Source organism: Sciurus carolinensis, chromosome 2 (genome assembly GCF_902686445.1).
Source record: "Sciurus carolinensis chromosome 2, mSciCar1.2, whole genome shotgun sequence".
NCBI lineage: Eukaryota > Metazoa > Chordata > Mammalia > Rodentia > Sciuridae > Sciurus > Sciurus carolinensis.
The window spans coordinates 157,590,888-157,612,319 of record NC_062214.1 but is presented as its reverse complement, the minus strand read 5'-3'; the positions used below and the strand labels follow the sequence as shown (position 1 = coordinate 157,612,319).

Genomic DNA, 21,432 nt, shown 5'->3' with positions numbered 1-21,432 from the left:
TGATTGTAAATCCTACATCAGGAGAGCTGCTTTGGTTCATGGAGTTTCTATAAAACTTTGCCCACTGAGTACAAATTGAAATTTGAAGATACATTAGGAAGCCCCAGCAGTTACAACATCATGAAAGGGTAAAGGGATCATCCTACTGGGGAGTCAGCTGATTGCAACAGGAGGCATTAAAACAGACCAAGAATTTAAGTTCCAATTTTAGAACAGTTTTTAGAACTAATTTTTCAAATTAATAGTGTGATCAATATCTGTCTTCAGGAAGGAAGGGTTTGAGGAAATTAGCCACGGGAAAGATTATGATTTTCTGTTTTCAATCAACATATTTTGGAACACCCCCCCACACACACTCCTACCCAGATGGATTTAATTAATATTGGTGTAAGTAGATAAGATTACCAAACAGTAATTAGAGTCACTGGTAATAGCACAATGCTGTTAAAAGTTGCTATATTTCTAGTGTGACTAATCTAGAAATGGAACTAGAAGCAACAACTTGTACTTTGGTGTACAAATCCTTAATTGAACTGCATTAAATGTACACCAACCACTTCAGTTCTGAGTTTATTCCTTTTAGTATCATAGATTTTTTTAAAAAATTGTATGCTTGTTCTATGTTAGAAATAGATTGCTTGGAAACTATGCAAATTTTTGGAGCCAGGTCTTATTCATATCATCTGGCATGCCACACCGTGGTGAAAATATCAAGACAACAGTTCCTTAGGAGGTCCAAATGAATAGCCTTTTACCAGAGTATCGACAGTATGATACTGTTGAAAGAGATGTCTAAGACTGGGTTTGAAACATCTTTTGTGGTCCAAATGCTGCTTTTGATAGCAATGATTCTAAGGATTTTGCTCCTTCCCAGATGCTGAAGTCAAAGTGTATATTAGAAAGAAAGTTTATGATAGCCATTAACCCTGAAAGCTTTTTCTTAAAATAGCCAATTTAGAATCAGGCATCATGATATGCACTGTACTCCCAGCTACTCAGGAGGCTGAGGCAGGAGGATCTTGAGCCCAGGAGGTCAGTGCGAGCCTGGGCAGCATCGTAAGAATCTACCTCTTAAAATAAATAACCAATTAGAAAATTCTGATAAAATCTTGGGAAATGCTGCTCAAAAATTCAGAACTGATTCTTGAAATGAATAATAAGAAGAAAGTCTTGATGGCATAATTACTATCAGAATATACTAATGTGATATCACATGCAACACTAGCTAACCTTGACTTGACACCCAAAGGGTTCAGCATCCTGTATTTATACACACACACCAGTGCTGACTGTCGACCATCAGGTACCCTGACAAGTCCTCGTGAACAGAGAGACCTTTCCTATATTGTTCACTGCTCCATTTTTAGAAGAAGGGGAAGAAAGGAAATTGATTGGCTTTTCTGCTCATTCAGTCCCATCTGGATACCAAAAGTAAATCAATACACTCACTATTAGATTTACCAGTGAGAAAACCATTTGTATTAGAGTGAATGAATGCCTTTAAGCATGGACCTCACTGATGTAAGAAGTTGCATCAAAAAAGGCACAATGTTTGAGAGTTTAAAAAAAATAAAACAGCTGTGTAACATGCATTTAAATCACAGTTTTAAGACAGATGCCTATAGGCTATTAACCACTGCCATTTTAAATTTGGCATATGCAATGAATTGAATGGTGACTCCCAAAAAGATCCGTCCATGTCCTAATTTCCAAAACCTGTGAATGGAACCTTATTTGGAAAAAAAGAGTCATTGCAAATGTCACTAACTTAGGAATCCTGAGCAAAGATCATCCAGGATGATCTAGGGGGACCTATATCCAACAACACTGTTTTTATAAGAAACACACAGGGAATACACATGGAAGAGGGGGCAGCAAAGTGATCACAGAGACAGAAACTGGAATGATGTGACCCCAAGGCAGGAGTAGCCGCCAGAAACTAGAATATGCAAAGCATGTACTCCCACTTGGAGATGCCTTTGGGAGCACAGCCCTGATGGATTTTGAACCACTGACCTATTCACTACCGTGAGATCATTTCTGTTGTTTAAGTCACCAAGTTTGTGGAAACTTATTCCAGGAGCCTCAGGAAACTAACACAGCTTCTGTAAGGAATCAGATTTGATAGAAGAAATGTTAAGTAGACAGTAAGTATTAGCTAATAAATACATGCATAAATTAAGATATCAGAGATGGCAAAACAGCAAGAATTGGTGTCAGCATGTTGATCCAAGTCAGATAGCTCTCTTTTTAAGACAGGAAGTGTTTCACTCCTCACTATGAAACATCAGGAGGTGTCTATGAATGCCATGTTCCTAGAGAACGTCAAAGTGTACTTTTAACCATGCCCATAATCAGGCCCTGGAATATGGGAAGCACCAAAACATATTCAGCATTTTGCCTTTTGACAGTCTCAGCAATTCCTTTTCTCCCGAGACACATACAGAACATGTATAATTAGGTCATTTGAGAAATTAAAGAAGGGCCAATGCAGCACCGACGACATAAATGCTGCCTTTATTGCCTATATCTATAAATAATCTAAAGCTCAGCTCCTCCAGATGCCAGGCCACTGGACTCTCTTAAAACAAAAGCAAAATACAAAACAAAACAAAAGTTAAACTTAAAAAAAAAAAAATCTGTTTTCAGTCATCAGGTAAAAACCTGTCTTCTATACTATTGATCTAAAAACTTAAACAATGTTGCTATTAAAAACAGTGGTTTACCTGTCAATATTTATTTATTTATTTATATTGATTTTTTAAATATAAATATTTATTTTTATTTTAAAAAAGAACTTTTGTTTCAAAATATACTGTGTACCCTGTTGTTTTTTAAAAAAGCACTTATTTTCATAGCTTATATTAAGGTTTCAGGAGTTTAGAGAAAGATGGTCATTGTTTTGTAATTATAATTTGCTTGGCCCCAAGAATGACATTTAAGATGAAAAGTTATGACCTTCTTTACTTCTATTTTTTCATGTCAAAATAATTCCACAAAAAGACTAAAAGATGCTTTAAGCTATAAGATCAGTAAATATGGGTTTATCTGAACCATCATTCAGCATTATTCACATAAAATGAATTAAGTATTGTGGATAACTTGCTATTATTTTGTTTCTTTGGCATAGATTGAATTACAGATGGAAAGATAATCTATTACACATTATTTTCTATATAAAATCATTTCCCCTAATTTACTGGTAATCCTTGGTGTGTTAAAACGTTCTTTCATGAGTAGTTACTTGCAGCTAATTTATGATCATCCCCTGGAAATCAGTAAACTTCTGATATTCCTTCAGAAAAATTGCAAAAATGTCAGAAGGTGATAATCCAGCTCTTGCAGCTTTGAATGTGGGTGTTTTCCCATCTCTGAGATGCTGCCTTATTTATCTATAATTCTTAAATTTATGAGAACCTGAAAAACCACCACCACTGTAATGAAAGAAGATACTGGGGCTAGGATTTGGCTCAGCACTAGGCAAGCATGCAGGAGACCCTGGTTTCTATCCACAGCACCACAAAAACGAAACTAAACTAAAAAAATGTTCTTTCCAAGAGAAATGAGCCACTGGGTGAAAGCTTTCTTCTTAGTTGTTGGTGTCTCTTTCACTTCAGTGAAAAGTATGTTGAACTGGGAAGTTAGAAACCCTTTTTTCAGGTTCTGTTCCTCCCTTAAATTTTGTATTATTGTGTCAAATTTTTTCTTTCATTTTAAAATTTCCTTGAAGATATGGCAAAAATTGGTGATTGGAGAAAGGTTCAGCAGACCCCAATTTTCTTAGCAGATAATGAGTGTGTCCCTCTACCTTGGTACCCACATATTTTTCAGTTATATGTGGACCCCTAGGGAGTTAATTTCCCAAACTGTGTCTGTTCTGGAATCTTTCCCTGACCCACCAAGAACTGACAAAAGTATGTCACTTACACTGAGTCTTTCATTGCCTAACCTGCACTTTGATTCATATTCCTACATTTTTAAGATTTTTATTTGTTCTTTTTAGTTATACATGACAGTAGAGTATATTTTGACATATTTATACAAACATGAAGCATGTCTTATTCTAATTAGGATCCCAGTCTTGTGGGTGTACACAGTGTTGAGATTCACTGTGGTATATATAGTCATAGGAAAGTCATGTTAGATTCACTCCACTGTCTTTCCTATTCCTATCACCCCTCCCTTCCCTTCATTCTCCTTTGTCTAATTCACTGAACTTCTATTCTCCCTGTGACATTGCTGTGTGTCAGTATCACATGTCAGAGAGAACATTTGGCCTTTGGTTTTGGGGGATTGGCTTATTTCACTTAGCATGATAGTTTCCAGATCCATCCATTTACCAGCAAAGGTCATGAAGTCATTCATTTTTATGGCTGAGTAATATTCCATTGTGTATATATACCACATTTTCTTTTATCCATTCATCTGTTGAAGGGCACATAGGTTAGTTCCATAGGTTAGCTATTATGAATTGAGCTGCTGTAAACATGGATGTGGATGCTGTAGTATGCTTATTTTAACTCCCTTGGATATGTACCTGGGAGTGGTATAACTGGGTCAAATGGTAGTTCCATACTTAGTTTTTTGAGGAATTCCCCAATTGTTTTCCAAAGTGGTTGCATCAATTTGCAGTCCCACCAGCAATGTATGAGCTGTACTTTGAATTTAGATAGTCCCCTCCCCAACAGAGTCCTCTAACAGGACATTGAAACTGAGCAGCTACTGACTTGTGCTGACATCAGATCATCAGATGAGATTCCAGATAAGATTGGCAACTGCTCATTCATGTGCAGTGCAGACTCCTCCATCAAGAAGCTTCATGTTTCCCAGGGTGGCGGTGGGGGGCTTCTCATTTCCCTCTTGGCTGGACAATGACTCGGGAGTAGAGCCAAGAGAGGAGAAAGCTGGATTTTAACTTCTCTTAGATTGTATGCCCGTGATGAATCCCTAACCCTTCACAAGGTGCAGACAGGTGTCCACCATTTTGAGTGTCGCTGTCGGCTGTGGGATTCCAGGGTTGCATTGTGAACTAGTGAAGCTCCTCTATGCTCACCCAGCTTCAAAAATCAGAATAGCCTGAAAGCAAAGTAAGGAAACATGTTTTTGTTCCAATCACTCACTTAGACCTGTAAGTTCCTCAAAGAGACACTATAAGAAGAAAATTGAATTAAAGGTTCATTTCAATTCCTTGGGCCCTAAAAGGTCTGGTATTGCTGGGAAAATAATAATTCTGAAAACCATCTATGAATGGGAAGCACAGTGGAGGGGATGAGCTTAGTCACCTTCATGGAGATGCAGAGAAGAATAAGACCCTTGGGGCTTTTCAGGCCCTCAATGAAAAAGATTAAAAAAATGAAGATATAAGAAAAGAAAAGCAGTCCAAAGCCAGGTGCTTCTCTAGCTTTTATCTTCACAAACTTTTTTTTTTAAAGGTGAAATAAACCTAGCTTTCATGTAGGGTCTCAGGTAGTATTTAGGGCAGTGATATCACCAAATGTCTCTTTGGTCTTTAGGAGCAGGCTTAAATGACCTCAAGTTCCCTCTGGCCTTTGTCGTTGACCCAGAAAGCTCTCTGAGAGGCTAAGATGCAGAAGAAGGTAGCTGTTTCACAAGGCCATGTTCTTCCCTAGTCATGCTGGAAAAATGGACTAAATAAATCCCCTTCCTGGGATACACTCCCAAGAGGGGCACCCCAGGATGAGAGAAGACAGGGAGGTTCAGGATATTGAAACTGGAGGCTTTAGCAGCTTTGTGGTCACTGCAGTTCTTAACATTCCTACTTAAAGTCAATTACGATCATGGTAGTGGCGGGTTTTCTATATTATTTAGGCACTCCTGGTTGGTTAAAAGGTCAGAAGTGGAATAGTTCATGAGGAGAGCTACCACCTTTCAGAAGTCCAACAAATGGGGCCACTAGATGGCACATTTTCAGCAGGAGGGGTCATTATGAGCACCAAGATGTCCCAGAAGCCTCTCTATGGTGGACACCTTATGCATGAGTACATATCAGCACTGTGGACACATATTCAAGACACTAGCTTCCTGAAGATGTATTTCCAGTATGTTGAGCAGAAAAAGAGTCATTTCATGTGCTTCTGTTGAGAAGAACAGGCTATTAATCCTTCTTTGATGATGATTGATTCTGAAAATGCTGGTGATTCAGATCTGCTTGTTCTCTGGACATTTAAAAAGTATTTACTCTCCAAAGTTAAAGACACAGTGCCAGGGAGAGGGAAGAACAGAAGTTCATTGGATTAGGCAAAGGGGAATGAAGGGAAGGGAGCAGGGATAGGAATAGGAAAGAAACTAGAATGAATCTAACATAACCTTCCTATGAATATACAATCAGTGTAACTCCAAATCACGTACAACCACAAGATTGGGATCCTAATTAGAATAAGTTATACTCCATGTATGTATATGTTAAAACCTCTCTACTATCATGTGTATCTAAAAAGAATAAATTTTAAAAATCTAAAAAATAAAAGAAAAAAATAAATTCATATTGAATTTAAGAAAGAAAATATAAGCCACAGTATCTAGCAAAGCCATTCTGGATCATGTAACCAATTCCTCTAAATAGACCTTCCACTCAACATTTTTCTGCATTTTCAAAATTAACTGAGGTCTGTTCCTTTAGTTTTAGCTGTGTATATAAGAAATAGAGGTTCTCTTAAAACATGCCATAGAATTTTGTCTTAGCAGATAGTTGTAAAATTTAAATGAAAGTGTGGCAGATAATTTATCTTTCCTCTCGCTCTAAGAACCTAATATATAACCTATAAATTATTGCCTGTACCATGGAGAAAAGTTTTTTCTATCATATCAAATATTCAGATTTTCATGCTCTCAGAACTTAACTAACAATGTTGTCTAATCCCCTGAAGTGAAAAATACTTCTCTCCATGAAACCAACTGAAAGAGACAGTGGTGTAATTAATATGTCAATTTAAGGGGTCCAGGAGAATATTTTCACAAGCACTTGAACGTAACGACTGATGAAGATCTTTAAAAGGTTCACTGTGTCTATAATTTTGAATTTCTATAAAATTATTTACTCTTTGGCTTTATCCAATTCCTATCTTGAGAAAACTTAGATACTTCATGCAAATATATTTTTGCTAATGGCTTATTCAGGAAAGGAAGACTTCCCACCTCTGCTTGTATCCTGGGGATATTGCATTCCTTGTTTTCATTCTCTAGGCAGGGTTTTTGTTTTTGCTATTGCTTTTTCAATTTTTTTTTCGTAGTTGTAGATGGACAGAATGCCTTTACTTCATTTGTTTATTTTTATGTGTTGCTAAGAATCGAACCTAGTGCCTCATATGCACTAGGCAAACGCCCTACCACTGAGCTAAAGCTCCAGCCCTGCTTCGTTTTTTTTAAAGGTTAGTTTGTTTTCACAATTCCCTAAATTCAGAATTATATATTACACACAATAGTTTAAACATAAATATTATTTATTACAGAATAATTTTAATAATTTTAAATACAAAACAACACATCATGTTAAAGTTCATTGGAATTTACATTGTGTTCATTAGCCAAGTCTTACAGTAACCACATGATTATTTGACCAAGAAAATACAATCAATGGTTAACCAAAAGGAAATAAATACTAATTTAAATTTATTATCTTCCCAGTTTAGTCTTATGAAGGAAACCTATTTATGCATATGAACATTTTAGCCCATGAACATTATTCAAACGCAAAAACAAATCGGAAAATGCCAGTCTGCCATGCCTTTTCTTTTTTCTGAAATCAGATTGCCCAAAAGATGGTTGCAAATCCCTGGCTGAACTATAAAACCTCAAATCAAGGGAAACGATAACCCTCGCAGAATTCCCAGGTCTAGATAACCACTTCGCCATGTTTATTTATGAGTCTATTACTTCTTAGCTGGAAAATTTCCTTGACACCTCATGGTGAGTGTATTAAATTCTATTCCCCATAGTTGGAGGCAGAGTCTAAGGAGAACACACATGTGGCAGCGTCAGAGAATGTGATATTCACTCAGCAAGAGAAACACCTCCCATCAAGCAGCCTCACAGATAATGTGTTATGAAGATGGTTTTTCACTGCTGACATGTTGGAGTCTGTGCGCAAGTTATCCTGCTGTTTTTCACAAAGAGAGCTTCAGTATGGAGCTACTCTGCAGCCACCGTGCACTGGCCGTTGCTGGTCATTAACAAAAGCATTGTTCTTGCAGTACCTGAAGTACAGGCCATCAAGAGCATGTCCTGCATTAGCCTCAAGTCTAGTCCCATGTTAATGACCTATATGTTGTTACAATAAATAATGTTTAAAGGGTTTGAAAAATCACATATGTGAAAAAGCTGTCTGCAGAGGAATCTATTTGGAATACTCAGAACTGAAGCTTAAGAAAATTAATCTCCATGTAGGTTTAAATTGCTCACAAATTTTCAACTTGATTTTAAAGTCAGTGAGGAAACGACATATTGTTCCCCATCCCAGGGTTATTTGATTGTTTGCTGTAATGTTAAAATGTTTTCCAGTAGAACCAGTTCAGGACAATTAAAGAAACAGATGTGAACCAGATGTCACCAAGGGAGCGACTCCTGTTTTGAATGCATCACGGACTCTATCATTTCACAGTACACCATTATGACCTCAGTCAAATTATTAATATTTCACTTTATGCAGTTAATGAATGCTTTAGCGTAATTAAGTTAAATTATCTTTCTGTGGTGTACCTAAAAAAATGGAATTAATTTGAATGTAGATAAAAGAAAGAAGTGGCCTCCATATGACATCCAAGTGACAGAGCACATTCAATTTGCTCCTGTATAAACCCCAATGAGAGGTTATTCACTTTCTTTTTTGCTCTTGGTCTAAGTTTTGCCCCTTAACTGTTTCAAAATTATGTCTCCTTAATCAAGTTCTGGTTATGTTCATATCTTTAGAAATGGGAATTGATCCAAGAAGTTGATTAAAATGTATGCTGAATTGTTTGAAGAAAAAGAATACAATAGAGATGAAAATACATAGAAGTGACTTCCTGTTGAATCCATTTCATCAATATGGATATTAATCTCTAGAAAGTTGAGTTAAAAAATTAAACTAAAATTACCATTCCTTAATTAGACTGTGAATAGCTTTTATAGTCTAGTCCTGAATGTCTCATGAACATACTGATTCATTTTTAATACTGACTCTTCTTATACATAAGCAGCAATATAGAGAAGGTAGTCAGATTTAAGGAAATATTTAGCAACTTTTGTGAAATCTTGAGTTGCTTGGTTACACAGAGATATAATTTTCTTTCATTTCTTTCCATTCTATCCGACAGATAGTTGCCGCAATAATGGCGATTACTGGCATTGTCATGATGGCATATGCAGATAATTTCCATGCTGATTCCATCATTGGTGTGGCTTTTGCAGTGGGCTCAGCCTCCACGTCTGCATTATATAAGGTATGTTGGGCACCTTATTTCGTAATCAGCTGTCACTCATAGCTTAGGTTTAAGCAATAAAGAAAGGAAGTAAAGTGAAAACTTTGGTTAGAAAAAAATAGATGTATTTAAATAATAATGAGTACTATATATTGAGGGCTTGCTATGTGGTTGGCATCTGCCAGAAAACTTCTAACTTTGTCAACACAACTTTGTGAGGCATAGATACATATTTCCCACTTTCCAGATGAGGCAGTTGAAGCTTTGTAAGATTAAGTAACTTGCCCAGGGTCATACAGTCAGGAAGCCACAGAGCCAAGATTGAAACTCTGGACCAGCCAACTCCTCAGCCTGTGCTCTACACTCTAGCCCCCCAATGATCCAGTAGTTACAGCTGGGATATGAGAAAAGCTAGATCTTTCCTTGTGCTTCTTTCAGTTAACTTTCTGTGGTCATTATTTTAACTCCAAAGAGGTATTAGAAATAATAAACCAGGTGTCCCTTAAGAGCTTCTGTCTACCTATTGATTCCAGACCACAGGAGCCCACATCATTAGCAAAATGGAGACACTCTTCTCTCTGGGTGATGATCTGAATCTGGTCTCTGTACTCCCCAGTCAATGGGAGTTCCCAGTTGTCCATGAAAATTCTACTCGGGGGTCGTTGCAGCCACCTTCAGAAGTGAGGGCTCAGAGAGCAGATCTCAAAGGTTGTCCCCGGAGCTCTGCTTTTAAGATCCAACTTTCTGGATGTATTGACAGGACAATTCCAAGTTTACCTCTCTCAGTGTTTCATTAAGACAACACTCCCTGAGAGGTAGAAAAAAGTCCTCTGCATCCCTCCTGGAGACCTGTTCTGATTATTCACCACCACTGCCCCTCAGAGGGCACGAAGTCTGTTTCCATGTTATCATTTCTTGGCCCACTGGTTCTGTGTGACAAGCTTGACAAGTGTTCACTCATCTGCCATTAGCGTCTCACTTACTTCCCGACCGAAACTCCACCATGATGTCAGATGTGGCCAAACACGGGCACGTACTAAGTTCTCTTAAGTCTTTCAATAGAAAAATAAATAAATAAATTCAGTTGAAATGAAAAGCAGTCCTTGAAATCGCTGTGAAATCAGTACAGTTATCTTAAGGAAAGAATTCTCCTGACCACCATACAGAATGTTTTCATCCTGGGAGTAGAAATAGTTGCTAAAAAAAGCACAAAATCCTATCTGGACCATAATTCGAGGCAGAAATAATCTGCTCCAATCTATATTATTTTGATAGAATTAGTAAAGGGAGAGAGGGGTTAAGAAGCTAAGGAATAAGACTCCAGGCCTTCCCCCAGACTGTTGTGAGACGAATCAGCCATTCACCTGTCCTAGCCATCTCCCTCTGTACACAGGCTTACAATCCATAGGGGGGAAAGGTTTTTTAATCCACAGAATAACATAATGTTTGTGAAGACATTTTAAGCTCAGAAAGAAAAGTGCTTATAAAGCTAAGGCATCATTATTTCTCTCAACAACATAATTATAGGCCTTCTGTCCAATTTAGCTTTCAGTATTTGTCAAAATAAGAATAAAATGAGTCCCATGTTTGAAAGGAAGAATTGACAGCATCTCAGTCCTTGAAGATTTTTCTGGGCTAGTCTGCTGAACTCTTATTTATCATTCACCCTCTGCCCATCTGGATGGTTGTGCTTCACATAGTGTACAGTACCCTGGTGATTTTCTACACCACAAGGAATTTACTCTATGGCGATTGTTATCTCATATAAAGGATATAAGGTGTTTTAATTTCTGGTCTCAACATCCCATTTAGTGCCGTGGAGATGATAGGGGAGGAAGCAAAGTGTCTCCAACTGTGTGGCTGAAGAGTGTCTTTCTCATCCAGGTTTTGTTTAAGATGTTTCTTGGAAGTGCCAACTTTGGGGAAGCTGCACACTTTGTCTCCACCATGGGTTTCTTCAACTTGATCTTCATCTCCTTCACCCCGGTCATCTTGTATTTCACCAAGGTGGAGCACTGGTCCTCTTTTGCAGCTTTGCCTTGGGGCTGTCTCTGCGGGATGGCTGGACTATGGCTGGGTAAGTGTCCTCAGGTGTTGGCTTCCCTCCCCCATGTCGCTTGACCTTTCCTTAGATAGATAATCATAGTAGGATTATTCCCTTAGATACCTCTGTGTGCTATTGGCAAAACTTGCATTGGTTAATGTCACTGAAATTTAGAAGCTTCTTTACAGGCTCTGGTTTGATTAGATCAACCTATACAACTGGTATTCCTGCCATGGTGTGCCTGCCCAGGCCACTGTCTTTACCACTGACCTTCAAGCAACCTCATCCACGCTTGTGACATACTATGTGATTTACGTGTTCCATGTGTGCCACAGTGTGTTGGGCGGAGGTAAAAGAATAGATGACGAATTGGAGGAACTCAAAGTGGTTCAAAATGACCAGAGCACCAGGCTCTGGAGAGAGGGGAGAAGGTGGCGTTCATGAGGGAAGCAGTTCATGCAGGTCCTGGAAAGCCATATTGAGGTTTGGATTTTAAATCCACTTACTATTTAATCAGGAAGGTGACAGGTTCACATCTGTATTAAAGAACTCACTCTGCTGAGCATGGAAATAGGGTTAGCAATAGGAAGTCCTCGCTAGGAAAGAGAAGCAGGCAGCACGAGATGAGCTTGGTAGACCAGGCTAAGCAGAATGTGCCTAGTCAAGGGCCAAGAAAAAGCCACCTGGAGTCTTTTAAATGTCTTCTCTCACAGCTTCCTGAAACTCTGGGGCTGTCTACCTCACCTGAGCTCTGGGTTCCCACTTACAATCTGTGCTGCTGCTGTCATTTGATGCAAGAGGAACCTGAAAAATAATGAGCCTGCTCTTCTCTCACCACGCAGTCAAAAACAGCAACGAGCCAATGTCCCCATGCCTGTTTACTCAAAATCAAATGCAAAATCATTTGCATTCTGTTCCTCTTTCCACATACTGCCCAAGGTCAGCCTCTTTGCCTGCTCCACATTTACCTGCCACACTCAACCTCCAGGACCTGGGCCAACCCTCAGCCGACCTTCTTTAAGGTGATGTGATCTGAAATAGTAGCAGCACTGCAATTCCAGGGAGAAAAAAATTTCCTGATTCTAACAAGGGTATTGATCAGGTCATCTTTTTCCACTCCAGCCCAGGTCCCTAAGGGGAGATCTTAGACAAGAAACACTCAAGAGAAGAATCAAGTTTTAATTATTGGTCCCTTGAGTTCTTCTTTTCAAGGCCAAAAATGTTTGGTTATCATCTCTTATTACCTCTGCTAAGTTGAGTAGAAATCAATAGCAGTGTTTCCATGAGAGCAAAATATCCTAATCAAAAGCACCTAGATTATTTCCTGGCCAAAAACAACCTAAATAGGAACAATCATAACCAAAATTTCATTGAGTCTTAGCCCCTCACTACGCACACATGGTTGCTACTTTGCAGCAAAGTAGCCTTCCACCAGTGTACTCCCTGGTGTGGGTAATACATGCTCCTAAGCAAACCTGCTCAGGCTGAGTGCCGCCCATGCCAGCTGGACCCTGGAGTGCTCCAAGCAGTGTGGTCTCTACACCCTACAGGGCTCGGGGCCACTTGGCACTGCAGCTGCTCCACCAGGCCCATCCCAGTGCGCTGCAGAGCTCACTGTGCCAAACCTGTGCTGTGACAAATTGAAGACATAGTCTCTCCCCTAACTGTGTTATACACCCCGGGTCTGACAATCCTCATTGCTCTCAGTCCTAAGTTTTCATTTCCACCCATCTCTTCTCCACGGGAATCAGACATGACCTAGGTGCATCTGGCCTGAGAAACACAACTGAGCGATGAACACTAGTCTGTGATCTGAACTGCCCCCACATTTCCGGGAACTATGACTGTGACCTCTTTCAGAGCCACATGAGGCGGGCCTCCTCCATTCACCTGACATGTCTGAATTGCACATAAACTTGGGCTGGACCCCATGCCACAAATAACACATTGAATTAGATATTCTTTTCTTTAGGTTGTCTAAAGAGAACGTAAGTATTCCATCTAAAGAACGAAGGAAAAACAGATAACATGTTTTAGTGAAGATGCCTGACTTCTTGGGTGAAAAGAGCTCAGAACTATAGAAATGCCACTATTTTCACTCAATCTGCTAAAATATGCAGTTCAGGCAGCAGAATGACAGCAAAGAAGATCAGCCAGAGCCTTCTTGCATTTGATAAATCCCTAATGTGTTAGAATTTGCGTGTTTGACTCCCTGAGTCTGAAGAGAGACTCCAGGCACTGGAACACATTTCAGCCTTGTCATGAAGGAGGAGCGGTCTCTAGCTTAGGAGGTCCCTTTGCCTTGACTGCTGTCACATGAACAAGTCTTGGAAAGGTCAAACCCATTGTCTGTCAAGCCTAAGTGACTTCAGATAACTAAGTTAGTGGGCTTCATTAAAGCATGAATTATAAATTCCAGTAAAGAATACATACCATCCTAACTGGAATAGTTCTAGAACCCAAAGGTACAGGAATATGCTTCAGTCATGTGCATGGAGATCTTCTCCGATTCAAGGGCCTCTCATACCTGTTAGTACTCATCACTCAATTCCCTAAAATGAACATCTGATTGAAATTTGTTAGAACTTTGTTAAAATAATGCTGTATGATTTATAATTTTTTTTTTATGTACCAGGGATTGAACCCAGGGGCACTTAAGCACCAAGCCACATCCCCAGTCCTTTTTTGTATTTTATTAGAGTCAGGGTCTTGCTGAGTTACTTAGGGCCTCGCTAGGTTGCTGAGGCTGAGTTTGAACTTGAGATAATCCTGCCTCGGTCTCCCAAGTCGCTGGAATTACAGGTGTGCACCATGGCACCTGGATTTTTTTTCTCCTTTTTGAAAATATTATTTTTAGCAATGTTGGAAGGGGATGTATGATTATTTTAAATTATGTTCTATTTAACTAAAGAGCTCCAAAGGTGTTAACTAAAGAGCATCAAGCTACACCTTCAGTTAGTTCTGTAGATCTGCTTGATGGTTACCTGTGTACAAATCAGGATACAGAAATAGTCCCAGGGATTTGGTGAAGTACATTGAGTCCATCTTGGTTTGCCCATGTGATGCTGACCTCAGAGGGGGGAAAACGGCATAGACTGACATTGAATAGATTATCCTTTAGGTAGTCACATCAGAACCTTTTAACCTTCTAGGAATATGGCCCAACATAGCAAAGTGACAAAGAGATTAAGTGCCAAACTTCAATCAGTCACTTACTTTCCACCTCTGACTGGCCCCAGTCTACCTTTGCAGTGCTAATAAGCAATGTAGTGAATTGGTTATTTTACCTTTTGGCATTGGCTCCATATACCTGTTGCCAGCCAGTTGGCAAGAGCTCAGGCAAACAGGGTGGTGGAGGAAGATAGAAGAATATGACTAATTCAGGTGACATGTACATGCATCTGTCTCCAAAATTAGAGGATTAATTGACTCAGGGTGCAGGCATTTGAGTAGGCTCCTTTAGCAAAGACACTGTTTCTTTTACGAGAAGAAGAGTTCAGCGTGTCGGTTCCCCTTCATTCTGTAGCTCCTCCTTTATTTTACAGCTTTCAACATCCTGGTGAATGTCGGTGTGGTGTTGACATACCCGATCCTTATCTCCATCGGCACCGTGCTCAGCGTTCCTGGAAATGCAGGTACCAGCATGTGGCATGTGCAGGTGCTGATCACCTGATAAGTCTCTTGCTCATTTTTATGTTCTGACTTGTTTCTTCTAGCAATTGTGAATTATGTCCCTTGCCTTAGAAGATGTTTTTAAATATTGTGAAGGTGGCAGACAACAGAATAACTATGCAGCAGATTTAAAATTCACAGCCACAAAAAAAAAAAACAAAAAAAAAACACTGCTTTTACTTTGTTGTGCTTTTAGAATTAAATACCAAATGTATCATTTGGGTTTCATGTAATCTCCCTGACAACCTAATTTCATGTTATTTTTAGAGGAAGTCCTATGGAAACAAAAGGCGTCCTTGCATAGGACTCTGAAGTAAACGTCACTAATGAAAGTACAGAAAATGTACAGGGTGTTGGCTCCCTTCAAACTATCCATGGAGAGCTGCGGAAGCTTCTCTTGGGAGCAGAGCAGGTGGCCCTCCAGGAAAAGCAATTGACTCACAGGGGCAAGAGGAGAAGCTATTTATCTAGAATAATCTTTCTAGTGAAAGCTGACAGTAAAGCCAGTAATGAAAACAGGTTGTCTGGGTGACAGTTCAGTCAGTCCTTCCTACTTTAAAATTTGATGATTCCAAGTTTTGGGTACCCATCTTTCTTTGCTTCAGGAAGACCAATAAATGTTTACTGAGCACTTATTAAATGATCAGGGATATAAACAAGACAGCAAAAAAAAAAATTACATTTTTGTTTCCTTCAGAAGCTTACAACTGAATTTGAAAAAAGAAAACCAACATAACGTGAAACATGTTGGAACTCTATAATGCAACTTACTATTAAACGCCCAAACTACACAAGACAGACACAAGGGCTATGAGGTATTCAGAGGAAAGGGATATTGAAGAGAAGTCAGGTTTTCAAAGGAGTTCATTCATTTGCTATGGATTCATTCATTCAATAGTTTCTGAGCACCTCATCTATGCCAGAACTGTGCTAACATGGGTGATAGATCCTGAATAAGGCACAGTTCCTGCCCCTAGAGCCACGTAGCAGACAGGGAGATAAAAGGAACGGAGTAATTACAAGGTAGAAAAATAATTGCTTTGATGGAGGCATGTTCCAGATGCTCTGAGAGCACATAGGAGGAGTATCCAAGAGGCCGCCGGCAAGAAGCCTGAAGACGGAGCTCTAACAGAGGGGGTGGCTGGATGGAGTAGGATATGAGGAGGGAAGGGCCATTAATACAAAAAGAACAGCATGTGCATGATGGACAATTCCATGCCTAGGTATATAACCAAAAAAAAAAGAAAGAAAGAAAGGAAGGAAGGAAGAGAAAATTGAAAACAGGGAGTTGAAAATAACCTTGCACATGAATTTTCACAGCAGAGCTATTTACAATAGTCAAAAAGTAAATATACCCAAATGTTCATCAACAGATGAATGGATGAATGAATGGTAATGTATATAGTGGAATATTATTCAGTCACAAAAACGATGACGTATTGACACATGCTACAGCTACGACATAAGTCGACCTTAAATACTTTATGTGAAATGAGAGAAAACAGTCTAAAAAGCCACACATACTGTGACTCCATTTATCCATTGAAAAAGAAGCAGATATGTGGTTGTCAGGGGCAAGGGAGTGGGGAGAAAGGGTCGAGTATGAGGTTTAATTTTGAAGTGACGGTGATGTTTTGGAACCAGATGGAAGGTAATTGCACAACATTTTAAAATGGACTAAATGTCACTAAATTCACTTTAAAATGGTTAATTTTATATTGTATGAATTGCACCTCAATTAATCTTTGAAGAAGGACAGCATGTACAAAGACATAGGCATGAACAGGTTTGGCTCCTCTGAAAAATCTCCAATGGTCCAGTGAAACTGGAAAAGGGGGTAGGGCTACAAAGAAGAATCTAAGAGAAAACCAGGCTGGGTACTGTGGCACATCCCTGTAATCCCAGGGACTCTGGAGGCTGAGGCGGCAGGATCACAGGTTCAATGTCAGCCTCAGCAATTTAGCAAGGCCCTGAGCAACTTAGCAAGATCCTGTCTCAAAGTAAAAAATAAAATGGGATGGGATGTAGCTCAGTGGTTAAGCACCCCTCAGTACAGGAGAGAGAGAGAGAGAGAGAGAGAGAGAGAGAGAGAGAGAGAGAGAGAGAGAGAGAGAGAGAGAGAACCAGAGAGGTCCTTAGGTTCAGTTGCATGGAATTTGAGCTAAGCCTCGAGTGGTAAGTATGATGGAGAGAAGGAATAGAAAGCAGAGACAAGGAAAAAGGACACCTTGGCTAGAAAGAGTAAAGAAGGCTTTTGGAAATATGGAGAAGTAACACTGGCTTAGGTCACTTGTTTTCAGAGAAACTTAGAAACAATCATGAACTGTGACTGATGTGATTTTTCTTCCCTAGCTGTGGACCTCCTGAAGCAGGAGGTGATATTCAATGTCGTCCGCCTGGCTGCTACCATCATTATCTGCCTGGGGTTCCTGCTGATGCTGTTGCCTGAGGAGTGGGATGAGATCACCCTGAGATTCATCAACAGCCTGAAGGAAAAGAAGAGCGAGGAGCACGTGGAGGACATGGCTGATTCCAGCGTGCACCTGAGGAGCAGGAGCAGGGCCAATGGGACAGTGTCTATACCACTGGCTTAAGAGGGACACAATTTGAATGCACGTTGTATGTATATTCTGTGAATATAATCAAATTTTCTCACTACTTGTACACTCAAATGACAGTATTAACTCTGAATTTGGATAAATTATATGTAAAATAATGCCAATGATAAAAGTTTACATTTATATGCTTATCAAGGAACTGATGTAAATAAGCATAATAAAATTTTTTATTAAAATATGTTTGTCCTGGTTCTATTTTATTCTGTTTGGAGGGGAATTTCCCTTACAACTCACAAAATTTCCTGAAAATATGAGCTTCTATTAAATCATTGTTTTATCCTCTTTTTCTCAGCTGGAATAGAGGCCTTTTCATTCAATCCAGACAAAGTTGTCTAATGGGAAAATGCACAAAAAGGATATGCACTTTCTATTTACTAAAGTTCAATGAGAATCTGAAAATTTGAAAACTGGAAAATCATTGAACAAGTATTAATAGAGCATCCTCTATCTGTAAGACCCACATTAGGAACAAGGAAGAGGTAAAGACAGAGAAGACCATTCGTACTTTCATCAAAGGAAGAGGTAAAGACAGAGAAGACCATTCGTACTTTCATGGTGCCTAGCATAGTGCAGAGCATTGTTCACTTTGCAAGTATCTCTATTATGAGATAGGCATTTGAAAATGGCACAAAGCATATAGAAAGGACATCAGCCATCTCTAAAGTCCTGAACCACCAAGTTTCTGAAAGACTTGATTATAATTGCTGTCACTTTTTGTCTTCACTTCCTGTTCACTCTTCAACCCACTGTCAAGCACCTTCTATCCCTATAATTCCTCTGGAAGTGCCTTCACTAAAGTCACCAATGACCATACTCTTGCAAAATCATGTTGGTACTTTTCAGCTCTTACCTCAGTGTGCTCTCTAAAGCATTTAACATAATGACCTTCTTTCCCCCTCTAAAATGTTCTCTTCAGTTGGATCCCATCACTTTCTTGTGGTCGTCTTTGGACCTTCCAGACAGTTCCTCCAGATCCCTCTTTCCAAGCTAGTTTTATCACCATCCCTATCCTCTGACTTCAGACTTCATTTCCCCTTCTTAGCATCTCACTCCATACTCTCAAGGAACTCATTTACTCTGGTCCCTTCAGTTCTCATCTGCATGGTGATGACTTCAAGATCTTATCTCCAGCCCAGATTTGTCCTTGAATTCAAATCTGACTATTCAAATACCTTCTGAGTTCAGTTGGATGCTTCCATTGGATGATGTTTTTTATTGCTATTTTCCCAGGAAGTTTTTCTTATCCCCGGGGCAAAACAATGTGACCTACAGTTTTAGTCAGCTTTTTCACTGCTGTGACTAAAAGGATCTGACCAGCACAATTATAGAGGAGGAAAAGTTTATTGGAGGGCTCACAGTTTCAGCGATCTTAGTCCATAGAAGGCTGGCTCCATTCCTCACGGCTTGAGGTGAGGCAGGATGTCATGGCAGAGGAAAGTGGTGGAGGGAAGCAGCTCAAGTCATGATCAGGAAGCAGAGAGAGAGACTCCACTCACCAGAAAAAAAATACCCAAAGCCACACCCCCACTCCTACCTCCTCCAGCCACACCCTACCACTTCAGTTACCCCTCAGTTAATCCCTAATGGGGGATTAAATCACTGATGGGGGTTATGACTCTTACAACCCAATCATTTCTCCTCTGAAACTTCTTGCATTGTCTCACATGTGAGTTTTTGGGGGACAACTCATATTCAAACCATAGCACCTCCTTAGCAGTCTCTGCTTACTGACATTATAACACTGATTTTGTGTGTGGTAATTGCCAAACTATTGGTCTGAATTTCCAGTGGACCATGAGCTCCTGCAAGCATGAGCTGTGTGGCAGTCATGGTGTGTCCCCACACTTAGCACTTACAGACATTCCACCATTGAGTCAATTGGTAGTTCTACTCAGGAGATACAGCCCACTGTTTACAAACCATATGAGATCAGTCTTAGTTAAGGACAGACGTTCTTCTAGATGAGATGATTAAAGGAAGGGCTGAAAGGTGTCAAGACCTTTCAGTTAAATGTACCACAGTCCTTATCATGTTTCCATAAAATACCAACCTGCTGAACTGGTGAAAGGTACTCCTGCCCTGAAGGCAGGCTAGGGCATCTAGCAATTGAACATACTTTGCACTTTGGGGGAAATTTGCAAGAAACCAAGCCCTGTGACAGCTGTCTTACTAATCTTTTTTTTTTTTTTTTTTTTTTTTTTTATTACTCAAGAGTCCCTAAAAGTGTAGATGAAACAATGGCAAGACAAAAGAAAGGAACTCAGAATCTCACACTGGCTGGCTGGGCATCATGGTAAATAAAAACCTCAATGTGTCAAGCCTTTGATTTCTCTGTCATTCTTTGAAAAGGCAATACCAGTCGCCTGGCATAGATAGATGGCATGATATTAACTAAAATAACACACACATTTTTAGCTCCATGACACATTTTAAGCTTCATAAAAAATGTTACAAAGTAAATGCAATATGTTATTAGTAAATATGAATTAATTCATTATCTAAGTAGTTAGTTTTGACTATTTAAATGCTTTACTGGTACAAACATTGCTCTTGCCTTTTCTTTAAAATACTGTTAAATAGTAGTAATCACTGACTAACCCTCTTCAGCATCTTGCCAATACTTAATGTGACATTTAAAATTGCATTTTGACATCTTTAAGAAATGAGTTGTTCTGTTCTTTTTGATGATTTGTTTTGAAAAAATAGAGTCAGCCACCCTACAAAGCACTAATTCAACCTATGACTGATCACCATAATTTCCTCAGTCTATGTTAAGAAAATACTTCCCTTATGGTATTTATTCATTAAAAAATTATTAAATTCCGCTTCTGACTTGGAAGTGGGGTATTATGAGTTTATTACCAATTGGATCCTGCTTGCCCCTGAAGCAGCACTCTCAATGGAACTTTCTGTGAGTGCACAAATGTTCGGCATCTGTGTTGTAAGAAAGGAGAAACAAAAATTTTAAAAAAAGGGTCCCTGCTCACAGGAACCTGCAGTCTTTATAGGTAAGTTGTCATCTTGACAATTGAGAGAACTCGGATTTTTTAAAAATCAGCTTTGGGTAATGTGAGGTTTTCCCTTTAATTCAGGTAAACTGAACATAACAACAATAACGCTTTTCCTTGTGACTTCTCACAGTCATTAGGAGAATCAGATGGAATAATGTATTTCAGTTACTGAACACATTGTGCCTCTGTTGTGCCTTCAGTGAGACAGATTCTGGAGGATACTTAAGGGAGCAAGACAAAGTCCCTGCTGGAGTGGGGGAAAGTCCCTTGCTGAGGTTATTATTATCCTGTGTCCATCTTTCTTTCTTCCTCTGTCCTTCCTTCCCTCTTTCCTTTCACAGGGGCTCAAACCCAGGGCCTTGGGCATACTAGGCAAGCACTCTATCACTGAGCTATATCCCCAGCCCTATCCTACATCTTTGTCCAAATCTTGTTTCTCCCCAGAATCCAGAGGCAATGGCTTCTGTGGGTCACTGAGTGGCCAGCACAGCTCAGGGATGAAGAGTAGCCACGTGTCCACCCCAGCCTGCACTCCTCAGAGGTGTGACTTTGGCAGACTGCTAACTTCTCTCTGCCATTCCATTCAGTCAGCAGTAAAAATGAGGATATTGATAACTATCATTTGGGACTGTTGAAAAATTACATAAAATAATGTGTGAGGATCTTCACAC

General features: G+C 39.5%; 1 protein-coding gene across 2 annotated transcripts in view; it reads left to right on the top strand.

Annotated features, from left to right (window-relative positions):
* The window catches only part of Slc35f4 (solute carrier family 35 member F4), a 229,240-nt gene extending 211,356 nt beyond the window's left edge, over positions 1-17,884 (top strand). For both annotated transcript variants that reach the window (XM_047540955.1, XM_047540956.1), the window contains exons 5-8: positions 9,312-9,437; positions 11,301-11,493; positions 15,006-15,095; positions 17,485-17,884. In XM_047540955.1, the coding sequence (XP_047396911.1) occupies positions 9,312-9,437; positions 11,301-11,493; positions 15,006-15,095; positions 17,485-17,726 (651 nt within the window). In that variant the 3' untranslated portion in view covers positions 17,727-17,884. The remainder of the gene's footprint in view (positions 1-9,311; positions 9,438-11,300; positions 11,494-15,005; positions 15,096-17,484) is intronic.
* Positions 17,885-21,432: the final 3,548 nt, after the last annotated feature.